This window comes from Apostichopus japonicus, chromosome 16 (assembly GCF_037975245.1).
Source record: "Apostichopus japonicus isolate 1M-3 chromosome 16, ASM3797524v1, whole genome shotgun sequence".
Taxonomy (NCBI): domain Eukaryota; kingdom Metazoa; phylum Echinodermata; class Holothuroidea; order Aspidochirotida; family Stichopodidae; genus Apostichopus; species Apostichopus japonicus.
This window is the reverse complement of record NC_092576.1, coordinates 35947864-35962457: the sequence shown is the minus strand read 5'-3', so window position 1 is coordinate 35962457 and position 14594 is coordinate 35947864. Positions and strand designations below refer to the sequence as shown.

At 35.3% G+C, this 14594-nt stretch overlaps 2 protein-coding genes across 7 annotated transcripts; both read left to right on the top strand.

The window, feature by feature from the left end:
• Position 1: 1 nt before the first annotated feature.
• Positions 2–4366, top strand: LOC139982560 (uncharacterized). Its single transcript, XM_071995462.1, has 5 exons — positions 2–55; positions 567–629; positions 1426–1612; positions 2085–2260; positions 2762–4366. Exons 3-5 carry the CDS (start codon positions 1555–1557, stop codon positions 3113–3115), a joined length of 588 nt encoding a protein of 195 aa, XP_071851563.1. The 5' UTR covers positions 2–55; positions 567–629; positions 1426–1554; the 3' UTR covers positions 3116–4366.
• A 1780-nt stretch (positions 4367–6146) lies between these two features.
• On the top strand, positions 6147–14154 carry LOC139982559 (uncharacterized). Of its 6 annotated transcripts, none has more exons than XM_071995459.1 (6): positions 6151–6957; positions 8772–8901; positions 9665–9791; positions 12145–12338; positions 12867–13020; positions 13563–14023. In XM_071995459.1, the coding sequence occupies exons 2-6, from the start codon at positions 8881–8883 to the stop codon at positions 13751–13753; spliced, it is 687 nt and encodes a 228-aa protein (XP_071851560.1). In that variant the 5' UTR covers positions 6151–6957; positions 8772–8880; the 3' UTR covers positions 13754–14023. The 6 variants fall into 6 exon arrangements, with proteins under 6 accessions (XP_071851556.1, XP_071851560.1, XP_071851562.1 ...); XM_071995461.1 differs by lacking the exon at positions 8772–8901 and adding an exon at positions 14036–14154 and having other exon boundaries at positions 6153–6957; positions 13563–13640; XM_071995456.1 differs by lacking the exon at positions 6151–6957 and adding an exon at positions 6964–7838.
• The last annotated feature ends 440 nt before the right edge of the window (positions 14155–14594 follow it).

Here is a 14594-nt window from a genome sequence, read left to right as displayed (position 1 = left end):
CTGGTTCATGGAAAGAGGTCTACGTACAAAACCTGGACCAGTATCATCAACTATGGTGTGTTTTGCATATTACCAAAGAAAATCTTGCAAGGTTACCTTTCTCACCAAGACTAAGTGTAACATAATAGCTGGAAGAAAGCCATCAATGAAGATTACAATGTTGTGTATTCAGTGTATAATTTTATGATTAAACTAGTGAACTTATGTTCTGTAATTGTCCTCAGATCCATGCATCTACTGCAGAAGATATATTATTATAAGATGGCTATTAACAGAACATGCCTGAATAGTAATACATGTTCATTTCTTTTGTGAGGCCTGTTCATGGCCCTTGTTGAATGTAAAAACACATTTAGATGCCATGACCTAATGAAGTTGGAAGTTGAGAGTTCTGTCTATGGCATTTACTATTAACCAAATAATTCATGCTTCAAGTATGTCTAATTGTTTTCAGTAAGTCCTACTGAGATCATCATCAGGTTATGGAAACATGTATTTAAGCAACTATTCAAGGTTTACAGAAATGTCACTTTTATGCCCTTTTTTCTTTTCATTTACCTATTCAGTTGTGAATTAGCCTTGTGTGAAGACCACGACCACATCAGGCTGCTTAATACACATATTCGGGAGTAAGTACACATTAAAGCAATTGTTTGCTGATATTTATAATGAAGGGAAGGTGTCCTTTTTCATAAAGATGCACAGAATGTTACATTCTTGTCTTGTACAGGTTTTCTCTCATTTCTATTGGTGTTTAAGTATCCATGGACACCCTACAAAATATATTTATGTTTGTGTGAATTAAGATATAGTTTTCCTTCTGATATAAGTGCAAACATGTACAGTGCTTTTGTTTCAGGGAAGATAATCTGTGAGTGTGATTTTAATATGATAGTCACACTTTAATATACTTCAGACAAGAAGAAAGTGTTATTTCAGTCATAACTCTCAATGTAGTTTAGATTACACATGTTAGGTATGTGATTCATATAGTCGTACATATTTTTAGTTGTTACTGTGTCTAGCTTCAATTGCTTCACTCTTTAACTCAGCTGATAATGGTTTAATTGTCTGGCTGTTCAGATTTTGAACAATGTCTGTCTTCCTATAGCCAAAGTTAGTAACAAATAAACTTAACAATTAGCCTATATTGAGTTTGTGTTCTAGCAATGAAGGAAGTGTTTGAACAATTTTTTTTTTTTTTTACTATTTGGAAGCCTACATAAATGAATAATTCAGCAAAGCTTGTTGTAATTTCCAAATTTACCAATTTCATTTATATATTATGTCTTAACTAAATTGATATATTGGAGTTAGGTCATTCTCTAAATTTGTGTTACTTTTTCTATTTTCAAACCATGTCAGTAATATTACCTTATCCAATTCATAACCAACTTCTTTCTTTATATTGCTCAAATTTTGCAGAGTGCTAGATGCAATACAAAATCTGAAAAAAAACATGACATCACAAGTCGCTGGTCCAGGGATTCTGTTGAATACTCATCCATTTCAACCGAGCTTTGTGAAGTTAAACGGAAAAATATCATTGAAAAGATGAGGAGTCAGGTGGTTGAGTACAGCTACGTCAAAGAAATTTCCAAAAAGTACAGTGGTAAGCTGCATTGAAATATCTCTTATAGACTTCTTAATAGTTGTTTCTGAAAGGTGAAATGTAAATGTATCGCAGCAATACTGCTGGTTCTTCTCAATTCAAATTATTGTTGTTTTATATCATATATTTTTCTTTTTTGCTCATTTGTCTGATTAGAGTGGAACAACTGTTGAGTCCAGACCAGATTTAAAGAATTTTAATCCAGTTATTGATCAGTAATTTATTTCAGTTTTGGTTTGCTATCGCTGGGCTGTGCCTGCACAAGCAGCACACTGTTTTTATGTGTACATTCTTTATGTGTGAATATTTTATAGCAGTATTTGCAGACAAATAATCAATTTTTTTTCTGGTATGTTTGTTGGACTTGCTACTTATGTGCATATTAACTGGTTTAGAGAGTTCCTTTATATCATTAAATAACTTTTTTATTAATGACTAACTGATCATTGATGTTTTTTTTTTTGCAATTTAGATGGACAAGCTATTGCACAGCGGGTAGGGAAGCAGATTAAAAAATCTTCTGCGTCCATAAAGGGTCTCATCCAAACCTACAATGGAATTTTCAGACTTGACCAACCAATTACATTTGCACAAGTGGCTGACTTGTCCAATAATTTGTATCATTATTTGGATGATGCACATTCAACGGTAATTAATATTGTATATGTTTGACAGTTGACTGACTGATCAGTTGTTTTTCTGAGTCATTGCACCTTTAAATGTACATATATCTATTTGCTCTGGTTGTTACAGGGTAGACAGTCAACAACAATTTTGTTTGGTTCATAACAACAGCAGACAAAGTAGGACTGACATCACTGACCATTACTGTTTTAAACTAGATGGAAACATGTATCATACATATATCACCCACATATAGAGCAAACAGGGATCATAGATTGTAATCCTGCTGGTGACTGCAAGCCTCTTTGCAGTTTAAAAGATGAAACTTTATACATGTATATTTAGTCATTTATTTGTAGAAAATACGTGCACAATAACAATGACTGCATCACTGGAACAGTCACACCATGTAGCCCATTCATTTGGTTACTGTATTTAGTATGTGTACAATGAATGCATTGTTAATACATACATATTGTTATTTAATTGTTCAATAAGGGAACATACTTATTTGTTAATTTACAGGACAAACAAAAAATTCCAGTGAGTGTGAAGAGGAAGGCAGTGTGTGCCCTCAATATGCTAGACAGAGCAAATGAAGAGGAAAATATCACCACAAAGGAGATGAAGAACACCATTGAGTTTTATGAAGTTCAGGCCTCAATACTTCATAACCTTATTTCAAATTTAGAGCTGCATCAACCCCGGTCACTGAAGGAAGAAGGCCTATTAGTTCATTACAGAGGAAAGAAGTCTTCTATTGATTCTTTATCTCCTATATTAAAAAGTCAATTTGCTATAGCTCGTAGAGGAAATATTGATATTCCTGTAAATCAGTTAACCTTGAGTGAAGATGAAGAAGAAGAAGAACATGAGTAGTCCGATCTATTAGAATATTCATGTAGAGAAAATTAATACATAACAGAGACTTCAAAACATTTAATATATTTACCACTGTTTTAAAAATATTTTGGCCCTTGTTTATAATTTCTTTTACTATTATATTTACAATGCAAGGTCCATTAGTAACATGTTATTACCAAATTGTTTCGTAATAAACATGTCACTGGCAAAGGAAAAACAAAATCACCAAATGCCATTAGATAGGATCTTCATTAATCCATCTTATAACAGTTCTTACTGCTTGCAATATGTTATTTCTATTTTCAAAATATGTTTTGGTAAGACAATATTTTTATGGTCAGTGCAAGGAAACATTTCATTAATCTTTTGTTATGAAGTTTATATTTAACAGATAACTACATGAAGGAAGTTGTTGTTGTTGTATTGGTTACATCAGAACAGATGTTATGGTATGGAACCTATATTAGTTCCAGGATACCCATTTATCTTCTCTGGAGAGGATTTTTGCATGTGTCAATGGGAAGTGTTTACCACTCTTGCATTCATGTTTGTTGAATATTTCAAAAAAATTGTTTTAAATGGGATCTTTAATTAATGCTTCCGGAGTTATAACATTTTAAATTATCAGATGTTATTTTCTTGCCCATCCCAGTTTATTCTTCAAAATTTCTCACTTTCATGAGATTGATTCTTTGGAGCAATTATTCTTATGGATTTTGCATTTATTTAGTTTTAATTTCCTGGTCAGTAACTTCCACTTGTGAACATTTATTTTCCATTCGTCAAAGAAGGAGGTGAAAATGCATTATAAACATGACTTCTATCATATTTTAAGCAGTGCCTCTGGAAGTAATAACTTGTATTTGTAACAAACCTCTCATAAAATTTAAGGACAAGTTCTACATTAGGGCAACACTACAGTGGTATGGTAGGTTTATGAGCCATTTTTCATACCTTATATGGAGTGGGTGTGTTTTGTGTAGCTCACATTCAAGTGACTAAAATATTTGATAGGTCTTGAAAGCTCAGGTGACCCCAAGTATAATTCTGATTGGTAATATTCATTGTGTGTGTATTTTTTTTTCATCTTTTTGTCTACCTTTTTCTAATTTCCACATGTAACAGTCCATTGAAAACCTATACTAGATAATTTGGGAAAACGAATTGTACTCGATGCAGAGCAAGTTGCATAATAAATGAGTGGGAATGAATAGTAGAAAGACTTTCTACAAGGGTGTTCTTTCTAGGTACCTCCCCCCCCCTGCCCCGCTTGTATTGTCATAACATACTACATTTGACATTTGATTGGTCTATTCATCCTTTGACTAGATATCCACCACCTGTCGCCATCCACCCACACCCTTACTGAAAGCAGGGACGTCGCTAGAGGGTGTTGAGGTTGTCACCCCCCCCCCCCACCAAATCTTGGTAAAACTGACGATAGCTGGAACATTTGAGTGCGACAATCGGAATTTCCGACTGTAACGCTCTAATTTACCTAGGCCTATTCAAATATTCTTGTGATTGTAAGTGACCTACAAAATTTGGTAAAAATTGACCAAATAGTCATATTTACCACGTTTTCCTTGCCTCTTTGAGAAATTGCATCTTGCGATCCTTATACTTCACCGTACAAAACTTCGCATGATTTGTAATACTCTAAAAAAAAAAGCCTAATAGACTACTGTACAACGTTCGCCAGCTTCAATTCGGTTTATTTATACATAATTTTGCTATTGGGTGGGTTGACCCTGTTCGCTAGCTCCAAGTAAGTTCAAGATATATAGGCTATGTCTCTTTGAAATACGATAAAACGCTCAATGCTAATCTACGGTAGCTTAAAAGTGCCATCAACATATGTAAAACTGACCCGTTAGTTGACATATTTTCTGCAAAATGTTTAATTGTTCACTTCATTCGAAATGCTCAGTTGGAATGAAGTAAACAATTGAAAATTTCCATGTGAGTTATTAACAGCCCCGCCCCCCCCCCCCCCAAAAAAAAGGCAGCATTCGGAATTTTCTGGCTCCAAAACCCATCCAATTGGAATTTCAGCCACTCAATGTTCAGCTCTCAAAATTGTAGTAGAACACATTGAGTTAAACCCATAGTTAAATAGCATGTTCCTTTCCAAAAATGAGATTAAGCAAAAATACCGTAGCATTGTATTTTGGAATTGCTCGAGTTGGCAGTGTTACGAGAAGCGGAAATATTTGGGGTGGAAATGTTTGGTCAAACTGAACAGATTGTCCCATATAAAGAACGAAGCTATCCCGGTTGAGACCCACTTATACAAAGGAAGACAAAGTGAAAACACATCATGATTATATTTCGCTATATACAGTTATTGCATTTTACTTCCCAATACTTTGCTGGGATGATTGCTACAGTGATCTTATATTGAAGATATGCCAGAATATTACAGAATATGGGCAAAATTCTTTGTGACTGGCTCAGAATGCAGCCGTTGGGTTGAAATAACACATTTTGGAATATTGGTCTAGTACTAGAATTCAAGTATTCACATAAGTATTCAAAACATGGATTGGGCTAACGAGAGTTATTACGTATGTAATTATAATATCATGGTTTGTGCATCAACGGAATATATAAATGTAATTTGTCTTCATATGTTCATTCATTATCCACGCCATCATTTGAGAACGGCAATTTTATTAATGCTACAAGAATATGAACTGTTTCATGAATAAGTTGTGTTCAGATAAGATGGAAATAAATTGTGTAAGAGAATGGCATCATTTTTTGAACCTGTCACAAGTCACACTGTGACCGTCAAATGCACATCAAGTCACGCATAATGCACACCCTGATCGTATTTGTAGATCAATTGTGATGTACGGTGTATGTAGATTATTAGAGTCTTCCCGAATGCAATAACAATTGACAACAATGCCTTACATGTGGAAAATTTACGGAACAATAGTATAAAAGATCATGAAAGTTGATCCCTCATAAAACTGAAAAATGTATATGAAACTTCATTAGACCATTTCACATAGGGTATGCAAATTAAGAAAAAGTGTTGCACATAGTGTCGCAAAATTTAAAAACTGAATTAAAAGTAATTTTCCTAAAATTTTATTTTTTCCATTAAGGTTAGAGCATCCCACGCAGTACATTCAAGTACGAAATATCATGAAAGTTGATCCCTCATAAAATATTAGTTTACCAGATTTGAAAAACCGGAAATTAAAACTCATTTAACCGAAATTAAATTTGAAGCTTTATGAATTATCTACCCCCCCCCCCCCCATGCAATAGTCATGGTATTTTTAGAGCTTTCATCATAATTATTATTGATAAAGTTTTAAGACTTCATGCCATTAATCTGCTGACCGACTCATTCTTTTACATTTGCTTGAATGTAAAACGACTGTTCATTGAAGGTTAGTCAAAACAAGGACTGTTCCCCATAGAATTAAATTGAGCGAGAAACGGTAAAGTGAGAAAAGGGGGGAAAGTGGAGGCGCTTTTGTAAGCAGAGTAGTGTATTTTTTACTTCCGTGGTACAGACCCGTATCTCAATTCGGCTCTGGCTACGTATATACAACTTCCATTTTGGCTTCCAGTTATTTTATAGCAAATATTTTGGTAATACCCTCCATTCCTTTCGCCGTATGAATGCGCCACCCGACTCTGGATGTCGTCTTCTTCATAACTTAAGTTCTATGCCGCCAACATAATATGCGGTATGTATTGTCTGCGTAACTTCACACTGTGATTGGCGGAAAGTTATTGAAAGTTCAAGAACACTTGTCAAGTTTAATTAGTACTAGATCCGCTCTATGTGATCAATCGAGATGGCTGATGGAGAAGTACTTAACCAAAACGATAACGTAATGTATATGGTCATATTTATTAGAAGTAACGTTTGGTTTTGGCTGAACGTAAAGCCTTCAGCCTTAGTTCAGTACTACAAGGCTATAATTAGTGATAGCCTATTGACCACACGTTGTGAACTTAACAATAAGGGGCTTATAGGGCCTAAGCCTAACAATGTTAAGAGCATGGTATTAATTGTTACTAACCTGCCAGCTAGTCATAATGAGTACTAGTAAAAGATTGGGCCAGCATAGTACTAGGGCTATAGACCTAACTTAGACATAATAATAAACTGTTCTATGTTGACCATGGCTTGGGAATCCGTAGTTGTTGATAGAATCTATGCATTGTTGTGTGTCTTTCTGTGTATGTTATGTGCATGATATTATATTCAAAGTGGCTATTCTTACGACTATTCGTAAGAATAATTACCGACTACGCATGCGCAGTTGCAATTTTTATGACCAGGAGTACTATTTTTACGACGAGGAGTAACAATAATTTCCGGTTAAGCTTAGGATTAGAATTGAGGTTTAGGGTTATGTTTAGGGTTAGGGCTACCCGTACTACATGCACAGTTGCTTTATTTACTTTACTGGGCTTGAATTCGCCTTTGTCTTAAGAATAGAAGATAAATAATTGTTATGACTAGTCGTAAGAATAGCCACGGCCTATTATATTTGCATACATTTGCATTTAGCTGTGCGTGATTGATTGGCTATTCAATGCGTAGAGTGTCCGAATTACATGTCCTTCGGTTCCAGGATCAAAATTCAGCCAGGAGCCAGATTCTCTTGAATTAATCAAAAGTCGCTGCAGCGTAATGGTTACAGTATGTGCAGACTCTTCCATGGATTTAGTATTTCTTGCTTGTGAACTTTGGGACAATTTAGGGGTTTGTTTCTGTTCTTCACTTTGTTTCAAAACAACTTTGTTCATCATGGCTGCACTACAGTGATGTCAAATGGGGTGCCTTTGCCTACAGTACCTCAGTATATGGGAAAGTGGTCAGATGCTGAGGCATACAATCTTGTCCGTCAGATGGGGAAGTTAAATGCTGGTTTATTCCAGTTTGCGTGACTTCAAAGAAGCATGTTTTTCTAATTCAGGTGTTCGTAGCTGGTCTCTGTCCTGTAAGGACGTATTATTGTTGAAATCCTCAATTCTTTTTATTGTATCACCGTTTTATCCCATCGATTGCTCTCAATTTGGAATCTGAGCATTTCAATAAAGTTTATCACAAGAAATTCTAAACAGTATCCCACTTGTCTCCTGAACTGTTTCCTGTATATATAATCGCTATATTTCGGACTTAACCCTCCGCAGAATAATCTTGGGAAGCTAGGGCGCCCAAGCAAACCTGACATAAGTTCACCTAAAACCCAGTCTTAAACCATGATTGATTTAGGCCTACTACTAACTAGGGCTAGGCTACCTTGTAGCATGGTCATAGGACCTAGCTATTGTATATAGATAGGTTAAGCTTTGCTACATTTGTTAAGAAATGATGCAATTCCTGTCATGGGTCTTCAAGTCAACTCCAATGGTGAAAAGAAATTTTCCTGGAAAATCCATTTCAAGTTATTTTAACAAGTTGTTGGCAACTTGGAACAGTAAATCAAGATGGTAATCGGCACATTTACTTAGAATAAATGATATGTCTTTCATCAGCAGTATCTCAACTTTTCATGTATGATATTTCTTTTTGACAGAACGAAAGTTTCTGCTGGATTCCAAGTTGAACATCGTCTTAATTATTTGATTTTGAAAAAAAGTATTTGTGCACTATACACTCAGAATACATTTCTTACTTCTTCTTTTTTGATAGGTTGTTGACCATAAACTGATACTGGAGGAGTATTGGCAGAATGGAATGACTAGTTATGGTTCATCAAGAAATAATGAAAGAGTTGCAGAAATAGTTAAAAAAAACTGGCATGTCGGCAAAGAAAGTAAAGGTAACAAAAGATATGTCTTCTGCCACTCTCGAAGACATGCTCACAACTACGGTTTTAGTTGAAAGATTGTGTCGAAGTAAGCTCACGTAATATTCATGCATAAATGAAAGCACAAGCACAGGTATTATAGTTACAATTAATATTGCAAGCAAATATTTCTTCTATAGGTGAGATGTGCGTCCAAATTGTGCAAAAAGGTATAGTAGGTTATGTTTTATCAAGTTTATTGTACATACAAAGTGAATTTCCAGTGGTAGTATGATTGAGTATGTTCCTACGATCAAGAGTTCTCAATCAACTTTCTTTGAAGCCAGCTAAAGAGAAAATTTGGTTGGAGGAAGTGGCTATGTAGGAGAACCAAATGTCAGTATACATGTATAGAATAAGCAATATGCAAAGTAGCTTCATGTAGTTGTAATACATAAAGTTTGTATTCCTGATTAAAGCTAGTTTTGTGTATCAATCTTTATTTGTGGCTTGGTTTGAATCTTTCATGAACCGAATTGGCATGTATACTGCCAATTTGATTACAAATTACTGTCTCAATAAACAAACAAAAGTAAGAGGATCGATCATACCAAACAAAATGGGATGAGCATTATACTGGCTCAATCACTTAATTCCGGGTAATCCAATTTACCTTGCCTGTAGTATTGAAATGTATTAGAGTTTTCATTTTTTTCTCTTTATGTTCAATCATACAGTAGTTGTCATATAGTTAAGACTTGTCTGCACTTTTTTTCCACCTGATTTTCATCAACAGTGTTGGATCAAGTCACGAAATAGGATGGAAACAAGAAGAAGGTTTGGGAGAACCAAAGCTCCAAGTATTCATGCACGAAGGAAAAGCGCATACTGCACATTTTTGTCTGAATATATGGCAAAGGAAGGTAAGGAAAATTACCTTCATTTTGAAATGGTTATTTCAACTAGAAACTTATGAAATATTGTGACATTAGCTTGTGCTCAGAAGAAATGAAAGAAAAAAATAAAATAGTCAGTAATTCCATATTAGTGTTTTGCTAACTTGAGACCCCAGGTAAATCAAAAACGAAAATCCATCTGCCTAAACAGATTCCAACTGGATGGGGACCCTGGTGGGGATTCACAGGTTTTCACAAGAGAATAAGAGTTGTCTTTTAATCCACAAAGCAGGTTCTCATAGTGGACATTCTTTGAGATTGCCAAACAATAGACACAGGAAATAGTGATGCCCATGTGCACAAGCTAAAACTCAAGCTTGACGTAATTCAAGGAACTGAATTTTGATGTATGAAAACCTAGGTAATATCACAAAAGATAAAGCAAACACTAATTCCCAAATTGTTGTTCAAAAATTTCCCGAATTGTTGCCTCAAAAATGGCATTTTATGCTCACTTAAAAAATATATTGTACACAAATACTAGACTACTTCTGGTGTTTTAAAAAAAAATCCTAGAACTTTTCAAAATACAGATAAAATGATATCCTACCATAGTTACTTTGAGGTGTACAGCAAATAGCCTAACCACATTGGCACTTATGTAGTTCATACATACTACAGAAACACAAGTAAACGTAGTTCACAGAGTTAGTGTTTTGTACAGGAACATTAAAACATTTATGTTAGTCTTTTGACAATCATGCCAAGTGGCATAAAACATCTAGGTTTTAGTTTAATAAACCGATGGCATACAGTAGATAGGGGCAGTGATATCAAAATGTGCATGTACAGTACATTATACCGTATGGGCTTTTGATCACGTTTTCATGGGGAATAGACTGGTTCATGAGGGATGTACCATTGATTTGAGGTGCATTCTATGAAATATATGGAGGTTGTAAATATTACATGAATGTGTTTATCTAGTTTTCTCAAACATCTAATTGTTTGCTTTCTTTGCCAATCATTTCTACTGACTGACCTTATTAATTTTAGATTGGAATCAACCATTTTACTCAGTTTGGAAAGTGTCGAGAGTGTGAGCAAACATGTGCAATAGGGTCACGGAAAATTCGCATTTATTTTGTTCATATTTTTACACCAAGTTTAGAGAGTTGCTTATGACATTTGAAGAGTATATTCTGTAAAATTGCACTAGTCATTTGGAGCATATTTTAGTAATCTTGATATACTTGATAGGGAACAACTTTGAGGCTGATTTGACGATCTATGAAGGTAGGCAATTGCAGTGATCTATTACTTTGCAGAAATTTTCACAGCTATGTGGGAGGTAACCAGTCTGATGTCGGCTTACTCAACCATTCTGTACCCATTGAAATGAACTAGTGTACTACCCAAACTGAAGATTACTCATCTAAAATTTGATGTTTTTGCTCCTCTATCAGGTGGCCACTGAGAAAAAAATTTGCTTTCATTATTATTTCTTTGTGTCTTTGGCAGCATAAGGCTTACTAAACTTTCCCTAAGATAACTAAGACAACAAACTATGCATATTGTCTGACCAAGGCCGATAACAATTCTTAAGACCGAAGCCTTTATTGTATTGTTCTCTTCAGGCGCATATCCAGGATTTGTTCCTGGGGGGTGTTTTGCTGGAGACTGACATGGGGGAGGGGTCTAAGTGGGAGGGGGTGTCCCCTCCCCTTTGGCGTAAAATGGTATTTTAAGGCCTGTAGATGCAAAATGGTGCAATGTTTGAGCTGAAATCATGCAAAAGAATATTGATAATAATTCTATTCACATCAGAAAAATGTAATCCTATATAGACTCAATTATTGATGCAAGGAAATTGCCAACCTAAAGAGATACCTTTCTCAATATATATAATTTACAAGCAACTAGGTTCAACATCAACTCAAAAGTTTGAACTGTAAGAAGGATAATTTGGGGAATCAGGAGGATTGGAAGAGACTCGAGTGAGGCTCGGAGGAGGGTGCGATAATTATCACTAGCGTATCTCTCCAAGTCACTGGTGTTTTCTGCATATTTTTTGGGGGGCACTTGGGCCATGGAGTGTGTTTGACCGCCCAAAACACCCCTTGTGGCTTCACGCCTGGTTCTCTTACTGAGGCTATTGTATTTATACAAACACTGCTATCATGTAGTGTAATATTTATCTTTGCCCTGTTGCAACTCTGTCGGCTCTAATATGAAGATGAAGAAACACAATCAGGTACTTTCATAGGCTATTAATGAAATCGGGAGGTATTGTGTGTAAATGCTCCAAGCATAAATTTGAAGGAAAAGTAATATCCAATAATCATGTCACTTCCTTTGTATATTGTCTTTGCACATGCAGCTAATAAATCTCAACAGAGCAGAAAGGATCTGCTGAAAAGTGCAGGGGAAGCATGGAGAAAGATTAAAGCAAATAAAACCAGCTTTAACAATTACAATCTTGCTGCAAGTAAGAAGAATGCCAGCGACAAAAAGTTGAGCCAACATCAGATGAAACCGTGGCAAAACAAAGTTGTGAAGGAGATGCAAGTTTTGGTAAGAAATACAAAATCATGAAATGGCAGTTTTGCAGCAATGTGCTGTATTGTTATCTTTTCAAAGAATTAACTGTTTGCTAAGATGAATTATTGTCTGAAGGATTTGGATACTTTCTTATTGGACTGTCTCTTAAAATTCTATTTTCTATTGGGTTCTATTGGGTTTCTATTGGGTTTTGCACAAGACTTGTTGGTCTACATGTGGAAGAATATTTTCATCCTCAGAGTTTAATCAAGCAAACAGTTATTGTAAATGTTTTGATAATATTAACAATCCTTTTAATTAAAAGTCTCATCTTCAAATATATCCAATTAAACATTAAATAAGTGAGAGAAGTTAACACTGCCTTTATGCCTGTTTACATTCAATGCTTTGTTGATGTTTCCTGTTGATAGCACTGAAGGCCAACCTCTATATCTCTTGCACTTTGTAAATCGAGCTGATGGCTCTCATTCCTTCATTGTTAATTTAAATGTTCTTATAAAAAGCACAATTATCAGTGGTTACTTTTTTACTCCTTCACAGTGTGAGAAACTTGAGGAGCAAAACTGTGAGGCTTTTGTTGCAGTAGTCAATTCAGATGGGGAACTGATTACAGCAGGAACAGATATGGCGAAAAACTTCATGCAGAGAGAAGATCTGTTCCTGCAACGATTTGGTCTTGCTGTATCTGGCAAAGGTATTTTCACATATTTCACTATGTTTAATATTTGTCTCTGTACATTGCCAAAAAAGCCACTTAACCATTTGTTATGGCTGCATTTATCATGACTGCACAGCTTCATGACATACGTAACAAACTCATAGGAGAAATGAAAGTTTATCGTATAGTGGGAGATCAACCTCAGCTGAGGAAGATGTTCCCATGGAAACTATGATTAGAAAAGAAATGAAAATTGTTCACCTCTTGGAAACCATGTGATTTAACTAATAATAGCTGCTTTGGAATGAAAGTGAAGTACTTAATGTAGAATGTTGTTCACAACTACTGCACCTATGTACCTTAAATGATCCTCAGTATTAACCCCATATTAAGAGCAAATCATTGTCCAACTGGATAAAGTCATGTTCAGTGTGACACTAGATATGAATATTTTCAAGAAAATGTGGCAGTACATATAGAAAAACAAGATGGAAAAATGTATGTTGCATAACTGGAAGTTTTATGTTTGGAATGGATTATTGTTTGCCTTATACTATATATTTCATTCAATGTTATAGAACAGTTTGCTTGTAAGTCAAAGGATTCTTGGGATGATCTGCGCTGCAAAGTCCAAGAAATATTCAATGAGAAGTTTTGTAAGTATGTTAATTACAACAAGTTTTTTACTGTAGATTCAAAAGCAGAACAATTAAGACCTTGTGGTGAGATATTATATGTATATTGCCACTTTAGTGTTCATGGAATGTAAGAGCTACAATCGACCTTCCTTGTTTTTGTACAAAATCCACATTTACCTGTACTTCTAGAACTCCTCCTGCAACAACCCTGATGGTCTGCAATGCTTTCCTGAAAAGGGAAAGGTTCCAAAGGGGGAAAGGTACCTTGATCCTCTTTCCCTTTGAGAAAAGTTTATCATGATCAATGGTGTTAAATGCAACATGATGTAATTTTGTTTATACCATTTAAAGTGAATTAATGTGAAATAAAAAACATATTGTTAATGGTGGGCCTGCTTGTTCTACCTTTATAGGTACAATGCATCCATGGTGTGCTTGAAATATCCAAACATCGGCCTGCCAGTGTAGGATGTACAACCCCTGTTCTATGGTAGATAAATATCCCAAAGCTTCTGGGTAAAATGTAAACATATACTAAGTTTGCCACATTGTGAGAGCTAGTTTAAATACAATTTGATATCATTCTTTGCAGAAGGACTCTATTCCATGGTGTTTTGTGTTTTTGTGTCTGTATATGAACAGTGTTGTGCATAGTATAAGATTGTGGGGGGGGGGGCTACACTTGTGATTCTCCTGTTTGATATGTGGGAGTGGTCTAAGGGGAGAGGCTGTTATCCCCAACTGAGTGTTTTTCCTGAATTGTTACAGAGGTGGGTCACCTGCTCAAGCCCCTCCATCCATTTGGGCATATTGCTTCATGTGACAATACGCGTGTTAACCCAATATGATGCTCTAATATTAAAAATTGCTTGAAGTTTAAACCTTGTTTGTACATTGCCTGTTGTGAGTAGATGACACCTCTTGTGTGTTTGTTAATATATGTCAAAGTCTGAAACACATGTGTCCGTGATA